The sequence below is a fragment of the Erinaceus europaeus genome, chromosome 6 (assembly GCF_950295315.1).
Source record: "Erinaceus europaeus chromosome 6, mEriEur2.1, whole genome shotgun sequence".
NCBI classification, from domain to species: Eukaryota; Metazoa; Chordata; class Mammalia; order Eulipotyphla; family Erinaceidae; genus Erinaceus; species Erinaceus europaeus.
In genome coordinates, this window is record NC_080167.1 from 34,458,715 (window position 1) to 34,473,345 (window position 14,631).

Below are 14,631 nucleotides of genomic sequence, written 5' to 3' on the forward strand. Positions count from 1 at the left end.
CCTTGGAGCCTGGAGCAGCAGCCAGGGGGCCCCGTGCTGACATGGGGTGGGCAGAGACTGGCCTTAGGAGAACATCTACACCTCAGAGGGGTAGAGGGGGGGCTCAATAGTGGGAGCCTTTCCACATTGTTCTCCTGATGAACTGGGGAGACACGGTAATAACTGCCACTGAACCCTGAGTATAAACAGGACTTGTCTGGATACTCACAGGGCCAAGTAGTACTTACAGCCTCGCTCTGGATATTTGGGACATGGGAGTCTCTGTGCATAACCACTGTGCTATACAGCGTTAACTCCCCCACCATGATTTATCTCTTAGTCAGGAGTGAGTGACTAAGCTAAAAAGCCTACTTATAGGTAGTTGGGCGGTAGCACAGCAGGTTAAGCACACATGACCCAAAGTGCAAGAACCAGCATAATGATCCTAGTTTGAGTCCACCCACCTGCAGGAGAGTCGCTTCACAAGTGTTGAAGCAGGTCTGCAGGTGTCTATCTTTCTCTCCCCCTCTGTCTTCCCCTCCTCTCTCCATTTTTCTCTGTCCTATCCAATAATGACAACAATAACTACAAAAATAAAAAAAAAAAGGCAACAAAAAAAGGGAATAAAAAAAGGGCCTACTTAAAAAGCCCTCAGGCTCCCATAGCCTACATGGAAGAAAAAGAACAAAAGAGGCTTTAAAACATAACATTGAAACAACTGTTACTTTCCAAAACTGTGAGCTCTTTAAGAACTTACTTATATAAGTCAATCCAGGCAAGAGTGATCACCAATTTAAAAAGTACTGAGAGGGACCTCATAACGCATAAAATACAATGGTTAAACAAAGAAGAAACATTGGAGAAATGAACCAGGACAAAGGTCCAGCTAAAAGCCCCCCAAAAGTAGAAGCCCAGAGAATTAGGTTAACATCCAAATATTAATTGAGGAGTAAGTCACAGGAGTGAGGAAAAAGTTTGCAAGTAAAGTTATAAGAGATGTGGAAACAACTAATGAGACTCTGAAAGAAAACACTATCTCAGGGTAATCAGAGAAGTTGTTCACAACTAGGTGAACAACCTAAAAAAATATCAGAACACAATAATAAAATAGCTGAACTATACAAAACAGCAGAGGGGAGAGAGAATAGAAAAATGAGGTAGAAAAAAAGAATTAGGGGGTGGAGCCAAGATTCCATAATGCCCCAAGGATTCCATAATGCCCAATCAAAAAGATATGTATGCACCTATGTTCATAGCAACACAATTCATAATAGCTAAAACCTGGAAGCAAGCCAGGTGCTCAACAACAGATGAATGGCTGAGAAGGTTGTGGTATATATATATACACAATGGAATACTGCACAGCTATTAAGAACAATGAATCCACCTTCTCTGACCCATCTTGGACAGAGCTAGAAGGAATTATGTTAAGTGAGCTAAGTCAGAAAGATAAAGATGAGTATGGGATGATCCCACTCATCAACAGAAGCTGAGGAAGAAGATCTGAAAGGAAAACTAAAAGCAGGACCTGACCAAATCTCCACTATAGAGCCTCTACTTTCCTCAGTCCTGGAACCTTTGGATAGGGTCCACTTTCCTGTATGCCTTTCCCAATCCATATCAAATAATATTGCTTCTGCTGATCGCAACCTAATCAACACAAGGATTGCCACCTCAACATGCTTCACCTCAGACTGTGTCCAGAGACTTCACATGTGGAATGACTACCCTTCAGCTTCATTACTCGGGTGAGACCTTTCCTTTCATAGTATTCTCTAATTCCATACCAGGTGGTTCACTTTCTAACAAAGTCCCAAAACCTAGATATACATTAGTTTCGGTGAGAGAGAGCATATGTTCACACGTACCCATCATAAATTACTGCAAAATATATACCTGAAAGCAGAAGTACACTAGAGTTTGCAGTGAGTACCCCCCAACACTTCCTCTCCACTATTCCAAGCTTTGGGTCCATGATTGCTCAACAATTTGTTTGGCTTTGTACGTTAACTCTCTTTTCAGTCACCAGGTTCCAGATGCCATGAGGGTGCCGGCCAGGCTTCCCTGGACTGAAGACCCCACCAATGTGTCCTGGAGCTCCGTGTCCCAAGAGACCCACCCTAACAGGGAAACAGAGAGGCAGACTGGGAGTATGGACCCACCAGTCAACATCCATGTTCAGCGGGGAAGCAATTACAGAAGCCAGACCTTCCACTTTCTGCAACCCACAGTGACTCTGGGTCCATGCTCCCAGAGGGATAGAGAATGGGAAAGCTATCAGGGGAGGGAGTGGGATATATGGAGATTGGGTGGTGGGAATTGTGTGGAGTTGTACCTCTCCTACCCTATGGTTTTGTTAATTTATCCTTTCTTAAATAAAAAAAATAAAAAATAAAATAAACCAAAAAAAAAAAGAAAAATGAGGTAGAAAAAAAGAATTAGGGGGCAGAGCCAAGATGATAACTTGGAAGCAGCTGCTGGTGTGAGCTCCGACAACAACTGCTGGAAAGAGTAGGATTCCTGGCCTTCAGCAGGAAGGTGAACAAGGGGTTCAAAGCAAGAGTCACCAAGGAGGTGACTATAGCTGAGTTTGGGTTAGAAAATAGAGAAAAAGGAAAGGAAATTTTTTTATTATTCCCAAAGTGCACCCCTCTTCTCCCCCCCCATAACCAGACCCCAGGGACTTGGAGAGCTGCTACTAGCAGGCTCCCTGCTGAGCTTTTTTCTTTACCATGATTCCTGACTCAGTAGGGGTGTCATTCTAATCCTGTTCCTTTCTGAATCCCTTTGCTCTTTCTTTTTTCTAAGTGGCCATTGGAGCTACAAATATCTGACCAAGCAGAGCCTCACCCCACCTGGGAAAGACTGCCTGGAGGTTTTTTTTTTGTTTGTTTGTTTTTGTTTTGTTTTGTTTTAACAATTGGCTGCCTCTTTAAAGGGTGCCTGAGCCAATTGGGAGCTGTCCAAGCTTCAGACCGACTGTTAATGGTTTTTACTCTGTTCCATTTTATTATTACTGTTATATATAAGCGTCTCCCTTTCCCTCCCTCCTTCAGGTTGACCAAAATTAACTCTTAGTGTATTTTCCATTGGTCTCCTATCCATTGTGAGAGGAACTTGTTTCACTCTTCCTAACTCCTCTATCCACTCTCCCCCTTCTCCCTCGGTTCCTAGCTAATTTAAAAAATAATTAATTAATTAATTTTTAAAACTATTTCCTTTCACTGCTTTTTTTTTTGTTTTTTTCTTTTATTTGCTCTCTGTCCTTTTTTTCTTTTTCTCATTCTTGTCTTCCTTTCTTCCTCCTCCTTCTGCTTTCTGAATTCACTGATACTCATTTGTGAATTATTTTGGGGAAGAAATCTGACAAAGTGTACTCTCTTTGTGTGTGTCTCTGCTCTACTTCCTTTATCCTCTTGCTACCCCTAGAATTTACAGTGAACAGTAGATTTGCATAAGTGTCTGTTCTTTTTGATTTGGTTTGATTTGTCTTTGTCTTTCCTTGTCTTTCTTTTTGATTTGGTTGCTATTTTCTCTTGGACTGGAAAAATTGTTTGGATAACTAGTATGATTAAAGTGCTTCAATCCTTGCTTCAGTTACTACTGTAATCTCTGAGGTTGGTGATTACATTTGTCATAAAGGCATTTATATAGCATGATTTGTACTCAAAACACAACAACTCAGAAACAGAACATAAAAATAAAAAACAAATCAATTAAAAAAATGGTTAAACCAAGAGCAAATAAAACTGCTACTACAAAGAATGAAGACAAGAGCCCAGAAGAAACTACAAATCAGCCAGAAGTAACAATAGATTAAAAAAAAAAATATTGGGGAGCCGGGCTGTAGCGCAGCGGGTTAAGGGCAGGTGGCGCTAAGCACAAAGACCGGCATGAGGATCCCGGTTCGAGCCCCGGCTCACCACCTGCAGGGGGTCGCTTCACAGGCGGTGAAGCAGATCTGCAGGTGTCTGTCTTTCTCTCCTCCTCTCTGTCTTCCCCTCCTCTCTCCATTTTTCTCTGTCCTATCCAACAACGACGACATCAACTACAACTACAACAACAATAAAAAAAGACAACAAGGGCAACAAAAGGGAAGATAAATAAAATTACAAAAAAAAAAGAGAAAAAAAATTATGCAAGCAATAATAAACTTGAAAACAACTTTGGAGGAAAAGGCTAGCAGAATTAGGGAAACAACGGATGAGACCCTCAAGAAAAATACTAGTTACCTTGAGGTAATTATAGAGAACTGAAAGCTGAAATAGCTGAACTGAAGAAAGAAGCTGACGGAAGGAAAAGCACACTAACAGAAGAAGAAAACAGAATTAGCCAGACAATGAGCTAGAGAAAACTAAGAAAGAGGTAAAAGAGCTCAAAAAGAGATTGACAGACACTGAAAACTACAACAGAGACATATGGGACGATCTCAAAAGAAGGAACATTCGTATAATTGGCTTCCAGAGGAAGAAAGACAGGAAGGGGAAGGAAACATTCTAGAGGAAATTATAGAAGTCCTTCACCCCAAAAAACTGGAATATACACTCTTTCAAATCCACATAACACATACACAAGGATAGACCACATGTTAGGCCACAAAGAAAGCATCAACAAATTCAAGAGCATTGAAATCACTGACACCAAGTATCTTCTCAGACCACAGTGCAGTAAAACTAACATTTAACAACAAACAGAAAATTATTAAGACACAGAATTTGGAAACTAAACAACATACTGCTTACGAACCACTGGGTCAGAGAGACACTCAAGCAAGAAATTCAAGTGTTCCTAGAAACATATGAAAATGAAGACACAAGCTACCAAAATACTTGGGACACAGCTAAAGCAGTATTGACAGGGAAACTCATAGCCATACAATCACATATTAAACAACAAGAAAAAGCTCAAATGAACGACCTTACTGCACACCTCAAGGACTTAGAGGAAGAGGAACAAAGGAACACTAAAGCAACCAGGACAGAAATCACTAAAATTAGAGCAGAAATAAAGAACATCAAAAATAAGAGAATGATACAAAAGATTAATGAAGCCAAATGTTGGTTCTTTGAAAGATTAAACAAAACTGACATATCCCTTGCCAGACTCACCAAAAAAAAAGAGAGAAGACTCAAATTAATAGAATTGTAAATGATGGAGGAGATATCACAACTGACACCACAGAAATCCAGAGAATCATGTGAAACTTATATGATGAACTATACGCTACCAAGCTAGAGAATCTGGAAGAAATGGAACAATTCCTAGAAACATAATGCCCGTCCAAAATTTAAACAAGAACTACAAAACCTAAATAAACCAATCACAGACAAAGAAATCAAAACAGTTACTAAGAACAGTTACTAAGTTACTAAGAATCTCCCTAACAAAAAAAGTCCTGGCTTCAAAAACAAATTCTACAAAACTTTCAGGAAACAGTTAATACCCATACTTCTTAACCTTTTCCACAAGATCAAAGAAACAGGAACACTCCCTTCCACCTTCTACGAAGCCAACATCGCCCAGGAACACTCCCTTCCACCTTCTACGAAGCCAACATCGCCCTGATAACAAAGGCAGATAGGGACACAGCAAAAAAGGAAAACTACAGACCAGTATCTCTGATGAACACTGATGCCAAAATACTAAGCAAGATCTTGGCCAACCAGATACAGCAGTGTATCAAAAAGATTGTTGATCACGACCAAGTGGGATTTATCCCAGGAATGCAAGGCTGGTTCAACATATGTAAGTCAATCAATGTCATTCACCACATCAATAAAAGCAAAGCCAAAAACTACATGATTATGTCAATAGATGCAGAGAAAGCCTTTGACAAAATTCAACACCCATTCATGCTCAAAACAGTACAAAAAATAGGAATAAAAAGAAAATTCCTCAAGATAGTGACATCCATATATAGCAGACCTACAGCCAACATCATACTCAATGGACGGAAGGTGAAAGCATTCCCCCTCAGATCTGGGACTAGAAAGGACTGTCTACTATCACCATTACTCTTCAACATAGTATTGGAAGTTCTTGCCATAGCAATCAGGCAAGAAAAAGAAATCAAAGGAATACAGATTGGAAGGGAAGAAGCCAAGCTCTCACTATTTGCAGATGATATGACAGTATATATAGAAAAACCTAAAGAATGCAGCAGAAAATTACTGGAAGTTATTAGGCAATATAGCAAGGTATCAGGCTACAAAATCAATGTACAAAAATCAGTGGCATTTCTTTATGCAAACACTAAATCTGAAGAAGAAGATATCCAGAAATCACTCCCATTTACTGTTTCAGCAAAATCAATCAAATAACTAGGAAGAAAGTTGACCAAAGAAGTGAAAGACTTGTATGCTGAAAACTGAGTCGCTACTCAAAGAAATAGAAACTGATACCAAGAAATGGAAAGATATCGCATGCTCATGGATTGGAAGAATAAATATCATCAAAATGAATATTCTCCCCAGAGCCATATACAAATTTAATACAATATCCATCAAAGTTCCACCAAGCTTCTTTAAGAGAATAGAACAAACACTACAATCATTTATCTGGAACCTGAAAACACCTAGAATTGCCAAAACCATCTTGAGGAAAAGAAACAGAAATGGAGGCATCACACTCCCAGACCTTAAACTATATTATAAAGCCATCATCATCAAAACAGCATGGTACAGGAACTAAAATAGGCACACAGACCAGTGGAACAGAATTGAAAGCCTAGAAATAAATCCCCATACCTATGGACATCTAATTTTTGATAAGGGGGCCCAAAGGATTAAATGGAGAAAGGAGGCTCTCTTCAATAAATGGTGCTGGGAAAACTGGGTTGTAACATGCAGAAGAATGAAATTGAACCACTTTATCTCACCAGAAACAAAAATCAACTCCAAATGGATCGAAGACCTAGATGTCAGACCAGAAACAATCAAATACTTAGAGGAAAACATTGGTAAAACACTTTCCCACCTACACCTCAAGGACATCTTTGATAAATCTAACCCAATTGCAAGGAAGACTAAAGCAGAAACAAACCAATGGGACTACATCAAATTGAAAAGCTTCTGCAAATCCAAAGAAACTATGAAACAAACAAAGAGACCCCTCACAGAATGGGAGAAGATCTTCACATGCCATACATCAGGCAAGAAACTAATCACCAAAATATATAAAGAGCTCAGCAAACTTAGCACCAAAAAAGCAAATGACCCCATCCAAAAATGGGCAGAGGATATGAATAAAACATTCACTACAGAGGACATCCAAAAGGCTAACAAACATATGAAAAACTGCTCTAGGTCACTGATTGTCAGAGAAATGCAAATTAAGACAACACTAAGATACCACCTCACTCCTGTAAGAATGGCATACATCAAAAAGGACAGCAGCAACAAATGATGGAGAGGCTTTGGGGACAGAGGAACCCTTTTATATTGCTGGTGGGAATGTAAATTGGTCCAGCCTCTGTGGAGAGCAACTGGAAAACTCTCAGAAGACTAGACATGGACCTTCCATATGATCCAGTAATTCCTTTCCTGGTTACTCCATAATACCCAACCAAAAAGAGGTGTGTACTCCTATGTTCATAGCAACACAATTCATAATAGCTAAAACCTGGAAGCAACCCAGGTGCCCAACAACAGATGAGTGGCTGAGAACGCTGTGGTATATATACACAATGGAATACTATACAGCTATCAAGAACAATGAACCCATCTTGGACAGAGCTAGAAGGACTTATGTTAAGTGAATTAAGTCAGAAAGATAAAGATGAGTATGGGATGATCCCACTCATCAACAGAAGTTGACTAAGAAGATCTGAAAGGGAAACTAAAAGCCGGACCTGACCAAATTGTAAGTAGGGCACCAAAGTAAAAACCCTGTGGTAAGGGATAAACATGCAGCTTCCTGGGCCAGTGGGGCGTGGGAGTGGGTGGGAGGGATGGGTCACAGTCTTTTGGTGGTGGGAATGGTGTTTATGTACACTCCTAGCAAAATGTAGTCATATAAATCACTAGTTAATTAATATGAGAGGGGGAAAATCAATTGTATGTCTCAAAGTTTTTCAAAACACAAACTTAATCTTTTTAATATATAGGCTGTGTATTTGATATGTGGACTCTCTCAAAAGCCTAGACCAAGTAGATGAGAAACATCCAATAGCACAGCTATATACAAGATACTGGGTACTGTACAGCCAACCATAACAAAAGGACTTTTCAAAGTTAACCCAATTAACAAATAATGTGATGATAACATTAACTATCGATTGTCTTTTTGAACCCTAAGACAGCAGAAACCTCACATCTCCACTATAGAGCCCCAACTTCCCCCAGTCCTGGAACCCTTGGATAGGGCCCACTTTCCTGTATGCATCTCCCAATCCAAACCAAATAATATTGCATCCGCCGATCACAACCTAACCAACACAATGATTGCCACCTCAACATGCTTCACTTCAGACTGTGTCCAGAGACTTCACGTGTGGAATGACTACCCTTCAGCTTCATTACTCGGGTGAGACCTTTCCTTTCACAGTATACTCTAATTTCATCTCAGGTGGTTCACTTTCTAACAAAGTCCCAAAACCTAGATATACAGCAGTTTCTGTGAGAGAGAGCATATGTTCACACGTATCCATAAACTACTGCAAAATATATACCTGAAAGCAGAAGTACACTAGAGTTTGCAGTGAGTACCTCCCTAACACTTTCTCTCCACTATTCCAAGCTTTGGGTCCATGATTGCTCAACAATTTGTTTGGCTTTGTACGTTAACTCTCTTTTCAGTCACCAGGTTCCAGATGCCATCAGGATGCTGGCCAGGCTTCCCTGGATTGAAGACCCGACCAATGTGTCCTGGAGCTGAGCTTCCCCAGAGACACACCCTACTAGGGAAAGAGAGAGGCAGACTGGCAGTATGGACCAACCAGTCAACGCCCATGTTCAGCAGGGAAGCAATTACAGAAGCCAGACCTTCTACCTTCTGCAACCAACAATGACCCTGGGTCCATGTTCCCAGAGGGATAGAGAATGGGAAAGCTATCAGGGGAGGTGGGGGATATGGAGATTGGGTGGTGGGAATTGTGTGGAGTACCCCTCCTACCCTGTGGTTTTGTTAATTAATCCTTTCTTAAATAAAAAAAAAAGAGAGAGAATAGAACAAAAACTACAATCATTTATCTGGAACCAGAAAACACCTAGAATTGCCAAAACCATCTTGAGGAAAAGAAACAGAAATGGAGGCATCACACTCCCAGATCTCAAATTATATTACAATGCTATCATCATCAAAACAGCCTCGTACTGGAACAAAGATAGGCACACTGACCAATGGAACAGAATTAAAACACCAGAACTAAACCCCCACAAATATGGACATCTAATCTTTGATAAGGGGGCCCAAAGTATTAAATGGAGAAAGGAGGCTCTCTTCAATAAATGGTGCTGGGAAAACTGGGTTGTAACATGAAGAAGAATGAAATTGAACCACCTTATCTCACCAGAAACAAAAATCAACTCCAAATGGATCACAGACCTGGATGTTAGAGCAGAAACTATCTAATACTTAGAGGAAAACATTGGTGGAACACTTTCCCACCTAAACCTCAAGTACATCTTTGATGAAAGAAACCCAATTGTGCAAGGAAAACTAAAACAGAAACAAACCAACGGGACTACATAAAATTGAAAAGCTTCTGCACAGCCAAAGAAACTATCACACAAACAAAGAGACCCCTCACAGAATGGGAGAAGATCTTCACATGCCATACATCAGACAAGAAACTAATCACCAAAATATATAAAGAGCTCAGCAAACTTGGCACCAAAAAAGCAAATGACCCCATCCAAAAATGGGCAGACAATATGAACAAAACATTCACTTCAGAGGAGATCCAAAAGACTAACAAACATATGAAACACTGCTCCAGGTCATTGATTGTCAGAGAAATGCAAATAAAGACAACATTGAGATACCACCTCACTCCTGTGAGAATGGCGTACATCAAAAAAGACAGCAGCAACAAATGCTGGAGAGGCTGTGGGGACAGAGAAACCCTTCTGCACTGCTGGCGGGAATGTAAATTGGTCCAGCCTCTGTAGAAAGCAGTCTGGAGAACTCTCACAAAGCTAGACATGGACTTTCCATATGACCCAGTAATTCCTCTCCTTGGGTTATAACCCAAGTATTCCATAATGCCCAATCAAAAAGATATGTGTACACCTGTTCATAGCAGCACAATTCATAATAGCTAAAACCTGGAAGCAAGCCAGGTACTCAACAACAGATGAATGGCTGAGAAGGCTATGGTATATATAGACAGTGGAATACTGCACAGCTATTAAGAACAATGAACCCACCTTCTCTGACCCATCTTGGACAGAGCTAGAAGGAACTATGTTAAGTGAGCTAAGTCAGAAAGATAAAGATGAGTATGGGATGATCTCACTCATCAACAGAAGTTGAGAAAAAAGAAATGATAGGGAAACTCAAAGCAGTATTTCACTAAATAGTAGGGCACCAATGTAAACACCCTGTGGGAAGGGGGGAGCATGGACATTCGGCTTCCTGGGGCAGCGGGGGGGTGGGGGGCACAGGGGTGGGTGCATTGGATGGGACACAGTCTTTTGGTGGTGGGAATGGTGTTTATGTACACTGCTATTAAATTGTAGTCATATAAATCACTAATTAATATGAGAGGGGAAAAATTGATTGCATGTCTCGAACTTTTTAAAACAGTCTGAGTCTTTTTAATACATAGGCTGAGTCTTTGATATGTTCACTCTCTCAAAAGTCTAGACCAGGAAGAACAGAAGCAACTAGTGTCACAGTTATATACAAGATGTTGGTTGTATTATACACCAAATCCTAACAAACAGACTTTTCAAAGTTAACCAACTATCAAATAATGGTATGATAACAATAACTATCCATTGTCTTCCTGAACCCTAAGACAGTAGGAACCTCACATTCCATTATAAAGCCTATATTTCCCCCAGTCCTGGAACCTTAGGGTGGGGCCCACTTTCCTGCATGCTTCTTTCAATTCAAATCAAATAATATTGCATCCGCCGATCACAACCTAAGCAACGCAACGAGTGCCACTTCAGCATGCTTCACTTCAGACTGTATCCAGAGACTTCAGGTGTGGAATGACAACCCTTCAGCTTCATTACTTGGATGAGACCTTTACTTTCATAGTATTCTCTAATTCTATTCCAGATGGTTCACTTCCTAACAAAGTCCCAAAACCTAGATATAGATCAAGTCCCCTGAGATACAGCATATGTTCACAGGTATCCATAAACTAGGGCAAAATATATACCTGAAAGCAAAAGTACACATTAATCTGCAGTGAGTACCCCCCAACACTTCATCTGCACTATTCCAGCCTTTAAGTTCATGATTGTTCAACAATTTGTTTGGCTGTGTATGTTAACTCTCTTTTCAGCCACCAAGTTCCAGATGCTAGCATGATGACGACCAGACTTCCTTGGACAGACGACCCCACCAGTGTGTCCTGGAGCCCCACTTCCCCAGAGACCCACCCTACTATGGAAAGAGAGAGGCAGACTGGGAGTATGGACCAACCAGTCAATGCCCATGTTCAGCGGGGAAGCAATTACAGAAGCCAGACCTTCCACCTTCTGCAACCCACAATGACCTTGGGTCCATACTCCCAGAAGGATAAAGAATGGGAAAGCTATCAGGGGAGGGGATGGGATATAAAAATCTGCTGGTGGGAATTGTGTGGAGTTGTACCCCTCCTATCCTACGGTTTTGTCAGTGTCCTTTTTTAAATAAGTTAATTAATTAAAAAATAATAAAAAAGGAAAAGGGCAAAGAAAGATTTGCTATATAACTCTGACTTTCTGTATCTCTTCATGATGGATGAGGACACAACAATTATCAACGAAGCGGAGTCTAGAATTCTGAAATATTTAATTAGTAGGAAATAAAACTTTGGCAATCATAATATAATTAATTTCTACATTAAACTTCATTTCCCAAAGAATAATATAGTGATCACAAAGAAGGAGCTATGTGGGTCAATATTTTTCAATTTTGGTCAAATTCTATATCAGAAGGATTGACACAGGGGTGTGAATAAATTACTGACCTTATTTGAAAATAAACAGGCAAGTTCCATTTATTATTGAAGCTGTGATAGGCAGGATGTGATCTTAACCTTTTCACACTGGCCTGTGATCCACATTGTCGTTCAAATGTTCTTACAAAATTCATACTTATGGTATATTTCTAAAACATAAAAAAAGGCAGATTTTTCATCATAAGCAAGCTAACCAACTAGAGTTGGGAGTATATACAAATAAATATAATCAATATAAAAAAAGATCAGCATATAAAAGGATATTTCTTAGAACCAACAGGGCTTAAGAACTGTTCCTTTCAAGGTCCCAACCTCAAGATCATGTGATACCTACAGCAGTTCTGTGACATATTAAAGGTCTTTTGTGGCAAGTCTACATAGAAAACCAAGCATTTTGAGTTCAGAACTCTTTAGGGATACTCTTAGGTTCTAAAAGGCATTCCTACTTCATCAATCATAAGTAAAAGAAATGGTAGTCTTAGTAGTATAATGCTTCTCACCCCTTTTTGGCATTTTATTCAGGAGGGTAATGGTTTCATGGTTTAGAGTATAGTTTTTGACACACGAGTAAAATTTATTTATTATTTATTTTTTTTTATAACCTGTTGGTATGCTTCTAAAAACCCTTTCTGTTTCATTAGTTTAATCCCCCCTGCTTAACACTATTCTATTTACATAACCACTTCATTCTATTTACATAACCGCTGTTAACAAGCACCACCCTCCCTCCAGGGCATTGGTGGTTCAGTGGTAGAATTCTTGCCTGCTCCGCCCCCTCTCCTTGTCACACCCTGATTTTCGCCAGTCACTTTTCTCTCCACCCTCTCTGCATCGCATCCTGTTCCCACCCTACTGGGCTAGTATATTTATAAGGACAAGATTGTTTGTAGTTTTTAGTTTAGCTTAGCTTAGTATAGATTGCGCTGCGTCCTGCATGAATAAAGAGATACTACGTACAACCCAGCCATGAGTCCCGGGTCGTCTGTTACCCGCTCGTGAAGCCAGCTGGGCGAAAACAACAATAACCCTGTGAGACTTTTTTGTTTCCCCTCCAGGGTTACCACTGGGGCTCAGTGCCTACGAATCCACTGCTCTAGATGGCTGTTTTCTCCATTGTTGTTGTTGGATAGGATAGAGAAAGACTGAGAGAGGAGGGGAAGAAAGAGAGGGGGAGAGAAAGATATTGACACCTGCAAACCTGCTACACTGCTTGTGAAGCTAATCCCCTGCAGGTGGGAAGCCAGGGACTTGAACTGGGTTCCTTGTGCTGGTCCCTGCACTTCCTACTATGTGCATTTAACCTGGTGCACTACCACCCAGCCCCTCTTTATTTTTAAAAACAAGAGCACTGATCAGCTCTGGCTTATGGTGGGGCAGGGGATGGCATAACCTTTATGCTATCTACACCTCCCCCCCCACCGCCCATATGAGTAAAATTTCTCATCTCACCATGACAGGTGTCTACAAAACACCCAACTTAGGTCCTTTTTCACCATCATGCACCAGGACACCAATGGCTCCCCTCCACCCCATAGTATAATTCTTAAGATCTCTCTGGAAGACGTAGACAATTTTCAAAAGAAAGAATCAAACAGCACGGGTTATCATGATATGTTTAGAAACAAGAGCACCAGCTAATGTTACTTAGCATGTACTATCTACAAACTGCTTCAAGTTTTACTTAATTTGGCACACAAAAATTACTTTACCAGACAACTCTGTGTGAAAAAGAACAGCAAGAATATAAAATAATCAAAGTTAATGGTATTTACATATTTTCCTCATGTTTGGGAGCTACTCTTTGTTCTAATCCAGCTTTCCAGTCCTATTCGCAACTCTGACACCATCTTCCCAGACAAGACTTTTAGTCCAACTGCATGTTAGCTTATCAGGCTCAGGAAATTTATTAAAGTCATGGGCACCTCTGCCTATCACCTGAGGAAGATAGTTCCTGAAATCAGTGCAGCCTGGAGTGTTCCTAGCCATGATCACAGAATGTGAGCTCAGAACTACAGGGATGCAGAGGTTACATAGGTTCCTGTGGTGAATATGGGCCTGAGATCAAATCAATGGGGTTTACAGTTATACTTTTTCCAGAAGCAATTCTCTTCCCTGATCCAGCTTTCTGGTCCTTTTTCCAACTATGACACCATCTCCCCAGACAATAGCTTAGGTCACACACATATTAGATGTCAGGCTCAGGCAAAATCTAGTAAAGTCATGGGCCCCTTGGAATACTCCTAAATAGACCTATCTTTACCAAAAGAGAGACCTCAAATCTTCATCTGCAATATTCCAGCCTTTGGGTTCATGATTAATCAACAATTTGTTTGGCTTTATATGTTAACTCTTTTTTCAGCCACCAGTTTCCAGATATTACCATGATGCCAACCAGACCTCCTAGGGCAGATGACCCCACCAATGTGTCCTGGAGCCCTGCTTCCCCAGAGCTCTGCCTCACTAGGGGAAGAAAGAGGATGAGAGTATGGATAAACCTGTCGGGGTGGAGGGGGGGGGAGGCAGTAATGCAGCAG

At 40.6% G+C, this 14,631-nt stretch overlaps 1 protein-coding gene across 3 annotated transcripts in view; it reads right to left on the minus strand.

The window, feature by feature from the left end:
- The window catches only part of COG2 (component of oligomeric golgi complex 2), a 118,059-nt gene that overhangs the window by 43,147 nt on the left and 60,281 nt on the right, over positions 1–14,631 (minus strand). For all 3 annotated transcript variants that reach the window (XM_060192028.1, XM_007535127.3, XM_016193436.2), the window contains exon 10: positions 12,107–12,246. In XM_060192028.1, the coding sequence (XP_060048011.1) occupies positions 12,107–12,246 (140 nt within the window). The remainder of the gene's footprint in view (positions 1–12,106; positions 12,247–14,631) is intronic.